At 44.6% G+C, this 5,677-nt stretch overlaps 1 protein-coding gene across 1 annotated transcript; it reads left to right on the top strand.

Moving 5' to 3' along the window:
- Nucleotides 1-3,413: 3,413 nt before the first annotated feature.
- KIAA0040 (KIAA0040 ortholog) lies at nucleotides 3,414-4,296 on the top strand. The gene has a single exon (XM_040408260.1). The coding sequence runs from the start codon at nucleotides 3,446-3,448 to the stop codon at nucleotides 3,740-3,742; it is 297 nt and encodes a 98-aa protein (XP_040264194.1). The 5' UTR covers nucleotides 3,414-3,445; the 3' UTR covers nucleotides 3,743-4,296.
- The last annotated feature ends 1,381 nt before the right edge of the window (nucleotides 4,297-5,677 follow it).

Consider the following 5,677-nt stretch of genomic DNA (forward strand, 5'->3'; position numbering starts at 1 on the left):
GCTGGAGAGCCGCAGGTTGGCCATCCCTGCACTAGGGTATACTGTAGCATTCTGATTAGTAGGAGCTTGGCCTCTAGGACCCCTGTTGATCCTGAAATTAACGGTCACATCATTTGTTTAGCTACCAATACAGTTCTGGAGATAGGAATTGTGCACAAGATCTCAAAGGAAATGGTGTCAACCAGAGCTGGGCCACCTCTTGTCAAGGGCACCCTCTCTATGGTACATATGTTCTTGGTCCGAAGCACCCTCTATGTGGCTATATGGTGCCTCTGTACAGCACCCTATTGCAGAGATATTCCTCTAGGATGTTTCCTATGTTGGATTCATAGACAATCTGACCAGGGACAAAAAAAACTCTGTATGCCTCCAAATAAATTTTTAAACATAAAGTAGGCGCAGTAGGGCTCCTATAATGGAGCAGGAGAACGAAAAGGCTGAACGCTGATGTGAACTCAGCCTTAGTAATGGGGAAACAAGAGGTTCCTAATACATGGTCATGTTGAGTTCTCTGGGCTTTCTCCTCTGTTAATAGAGGTCCTGAGTAAAGAATCTCTGTAAGCTCTGTAACGTTAAAGGTTGCTTTGGAGCTGACAACCCCTTTGGTCTGGAGCTGTGCCCCTGAACATAAAAAAGGAAGACTCAACTGTCTGCGGTTCTGCCACTGATCCATTCCTGGCTCCTTATGGTCCCTGCAGGTCCAGGAAGGGGCTTTGTCCCTTGACCACTGTAGCCAATCACAGGCCTCACAGAGGCTTGAACATTACATCACTGCTATGACCTAGCATTCAAACTGCTGCGACCACCGAGGCTTGTGATCGGCCACCAGGGGCGTAGCTATAGGTAGTAGTAGTCGCTACTGGGCACACTCTTGCACCAGGGCCCATGAGCCTTTAGCTACGCCCCTGTTGGCCACAGTGGTCATGGGACCCAACTGCTTCCTGGTCCTGTGGAGAATGAAAGCAGCTGGGAACAGGGCAGCGGAGGGACTGCGGACATGTGAATCTTCTTTTTTTTATGTTTGGGGACACAGGTCCAGACTAAAGGGGTTGTGGGTTCCAAGGCTGGATATCCCCTTTAATATACCCTAGTATGGCATAGATAAAGGTGTTCTCTTTGGGGGCCCTTTAATTAAAAAGTCATAATAACACCTGTCAACATCAGTTAACTTACCAATGTTTTCCAGATACCAGACCTTTTTTTTTACACTGCAAGAAAGCAAAAGCCAAAAAACAGCAAACATTATGAACATGTTGTACAAACCTGCAGACTAACTATATAGCTAATATTAATCTCAGGCAGAGCTTCACCTCATCATTTTTAGTTCTCTTTAAAAGCAAGCACCTGAATGCTTAGTGTTTCGGCTGTCTCATAGACACGTTCCAGCTGGCGTGCTCCTCTCAAGCAGTAAACATGAGAACCGCGGTCCGCTGCCAGTCTTAACATAAACAGGATGTGTAACGCTCCGAGGCCTCAGTAAGAATGGTGAATCCTTATAAACAGGAAGTGCATATTACACTGAATGCCCTCAATCACTGAGAAACCTCACAGTTACCAGACTGGAAGGCCTGGGCTGCAGTTAACAATACTGTATTCTGTTTCTACTTTTAAGGCATTGTTCAGCTTTTTACAAGCGATGGCCTATACTCAGGATAAGCCATCTGTTACTTTGGCTATCGTTGCTTTACTTGCCGGTCCTGAGTTTCTGTATCTCGTCAGCTTGAACTTACCTCTTGCTCTCCCCTTCCGGGCTATCTTAGCCTGCTTGCCAGCCTCTCTTCCTCTGGCCAGGGGTGCATTCGCCCATGGTTCTTCCAGCTCACACACCCAAATCTTCTCCAGCCTATGGCTGGCTATGTTGGGGCAACGTATGCACTTTTTCCTATGAGAGGGTGCCTGACCAATAGGTTCCTCGCCTGCTAGTATCCTGCAAATGTGTGCTGTATTTGTTGTCTGCCCAAGTACCAACTTTTTGCCTGTTTCCAGCTGCTTGACCTGATCTGTACCTGACCTCCATATTGACCCTTCACTGCCTGCCATCAGACTTTTACAGAATGTCATGTACTCTGCCTGCCAAACGGTTTTGTCTGATCCCTCGGTGCTCTGCTATGCTTAACTAGACTTGTTCACTAAACTAGTTCTGTTAAGCTTGACACCTTCAGTTGCTTTTCAATGGCCGGGATATCACAATGGATCAGCTGTCAATCACACAGAGACTATTACTGGAGGTAGCAGCCTGGTGGTTCCCCATAATGTAGTTCAGATCCTTTTAAGGACTGCCAGGAAAACACCCCTTAGGAGTAGCCCAAAGTCAAATCTGTTGGTTAGAACAAGTGGCTCTGCACCCACTGCCATAACACCATCACTATCTGATCGGCAGGGGTTAAACACCCCTCAACCCCGCTCAATGTAGCTCAGGCACCAGAATAACACCCCCCACCCCCGTCTACAGTGTAGTGGACGTAGCCGGTTACTGCAGCACTGCTCCCATTAAAATGAAATGTTTATTGCCATACACAATACTGTGGTGGGATATGGTCTGGTGCTCCTGGTAGACATTGTTCAGAGAGATATCTTTTAGGTGAATATAAGGCCTCGTGCACACGACCGTTGTGTGCATCCGCGGCCGTTGTTCCGTTTTCCTGTCAATGGGTCCGTGGAAAAATCGAAAAATGCACCGTTTGGCTTCCACGTCCGTGATCCGTTTTTCCAGTCCGTGAAAAAAATATGACCTGTCCTATTTTTTTCACGGACAACGGTTCATGGACCCATTCAAGTCAATGGGTCCGTGAAAAATCACGGATGCACACAAGATAGTCATCCGCGTCCGTGATCCGTGTCTGTGATCCGTGTCCGTTTTTCCTATCATTTTCAATGCAAACTTGACTTAGTTTTTTTTTTCACTTTTCATGTCCGTGGATCCTCCAAAAATCAAGGAAGACCCACGGAAGAAAAAACGGTCACAGATCACGGAACAACGGAAATCCGTTTTGCGGACCGCAAAAAAAAACGGTCGTGTGCATGAGGCCTAATAGTAAGGTTTTTTTTTTATTCTAAGAATCATTTTGGGATGTGACTAGGGGCCTCCAAACAACCTTGATTCTACAACAGGTGAAGAAGTGTGCATGTATAGAAATATGAAGTGAATATAGCTCCACAGAATAACACTGCCATATGTGGGGCCTATGTTATATATAAAGAGTACAGATCCAGAATATGCTTGAGGTGTAAATCTTAACCTGTGCCACAAATCTTTGAAAATACCAGTGATTCACAAAAAATTAATAATTTCTCTTTTTAACCATTCAGGGAGAAGTCGGCCTTTGTACGAATAATTGGAATATCGCTTAGAAATGACTACGTGACTGCATTTGATTGCGTTCCCTGTATATTGACTTCTTAGCCAGTACAGAGACTGTCAGAAACCGGGATTCCAGATCTCACTATGGAGTCCATAAATGCATTCTTCCAAAGGATCTATGACATGATACAATATAAACATGAGCAGGGGATATATAACACCATCTGCCTGGGGGTTCTGCTCGCCCTCCCGCTTCTTGCTTTACTCATTGCTAGCATTATTTGTTGTCACTTTTGCTGTTGTCGGACCAGAAAAAGTAACACACTGAAGCCTTCACCAAGTAAGAAGAAAAAAAAGAAAAACGAAGAAGAGGACTTCTGGATACCAAGTCCACAGGCCAAGTCCATCATGCTGGAGAAAGTGCCTTCAATTTCTGTATAGCTATAACTGAAACTGAACAGTTTGCTTATCTGCTGGAGCTGATTACAAAGTGGCCATCAACAGATCTGCCACAAGCTATAATACTGAGTATAATAACCTGCTGCATGGGATGGACAATCTCCAACCGTATTGTAAATCCAGGACTCGGTAGCGGGAATTAGTGCACATTCCCTTTTTTATGCCATGAACAAAAATGAAGGAGCTCAGGGTGGATTTTAATGGAGGTGTAACAGCTACTCAGGCTAATTACACTCCCATATCTCTGGAATAACGGGAGTATGAAGAAGCTTCAAGAGGTGCTTCCAGTAGACATCTCACTGCATTTAGGAGTAATGAGGTCTAAAGTTTTAAAGCAATGAAACTGATCTTAAAACTTGGGCCAAGACTTACTAATACTTCCTAAGATATGGACAGTGTAAACTTGCACTAGCTACATCTGATACATCTTTTGAGTTGTTACCACCTATTAGTTAGCTTACTCACTGTACTCTGCCCCACAATTTTGCCTGGCTTTCTTCTAAGCCATACACCTTTCCCACCAAGCCATGTCCAAGCCTTTAGGTGCAAAAAGTGTCTTAAACAAATGTGGCGTGACCACCGCTACATTCACTTCAATGGGTCTGACTGAGACAGTGCTCGGCTCTATCTCAGACAGAAGTGAATGGAGAGGTGATCGTGAATGTGCTCAACTGCTCGATTCAGATGGAGAATCAGGGACCTTCATTATCATGATCCAGTGAACAGACGCTTATCTCCTATCTTGTGGAATGTGTTCTTTATTGGATGACTGTTTTAACCTAAAAAAAAAGTATTACAGAGGTTGTCTCGCAATTGAATATTCAATTTTCATCAAGCAAAACATAACAACTCTTAAAATGGAATATTTAAAAAACACTTAGGGTGGGTTCACATCTGCGTTCTGGAGTCCGTTATGGCTTTCCATTATAAAATGGTTATAACTGAAAATAACGGAATCCATAAGACGGAAGGATGGATCCGTTATGCTGCCCATAGACTTGTATTATGACGGAATGCAAAACAGACGCCTTTAAAAGGCATTCCTTTTTGCTTTCCGTCTTAATAGAAGTCTATGTGGAAGCATAACGGATCCGTCTGGTTTCCGTTATGCAAAACTGAGAAAAAAGTCCTGTCGACAGGACTTTGTTTTCCGCCTTGTATAACGGGACCCAGACGGATCCGTTATGATTCCCATAAACTTCTATTAAGACGGATCAAAACGGAATGCCTCTAAAGACTTCCGTTTTGACTTCCGTCTTATGCATTACGTTATTTTCCGTTATAACTATGTTATAATGGAAAGCCATAATGGAATCCAGAATGCAGATGTGAATCCACCCATACTTGTTATGGCATCCATTTGGTTACCCTTCAGCACGTATGTCGGTTACCCTTCAGGACGTTCATCCCCAGTAGCTCAATCCCATAAATTAGACTGGGAACCTAAAGTGCCCCCTGGAAAAAAAAACTAAAATTGGCCTCATGTTGGTGGCGGGTCCAATTTGACAGAAGGCAGGGACAACAGAAATAGGCAGAGCCAGCAATACCATAGTGCATCATAAAATACCGCCCTAGCAGAACCAAATACCACAGTGCAGCACAAAATGCCTCCGCCTTGTTGCAGTATTCAACTGCATCCCCGTCCTGAGGACGGTGATGCATTTGAATTTACGAGGACTTCTGTGGCCACCAGTCAGGTGCAAAAGTACCTGATGTTCATGCATTAATTAATGCTGAGAGGTTCAAAACGTTGTGTACCTGGGTTGTGGCTGTGAGGAGGGCTCGGGTATCGGCCAACTGGGAAATTTCACTGTAGGTTCTATGGCCAGTCCACCCCTGCCCATCAACCAGTTGTACATGAGCGGTGGAGTAATTACTAGTAGTGATGGACGAATATCGGCCGAGGCGGTTCACGAA

This window comes from Bufo bufo, chromosome 9 (genome assembly GCF_905171765.1).
Source record: "Bufo bufo chromosome 9, aBufBuf1.1, whole genome shotgun sequence".
NCBI lineage: Eukaryota > Metazoa > Chordata > Amphibia > Anura > Bufonidae > Bufo > Bufo bufo.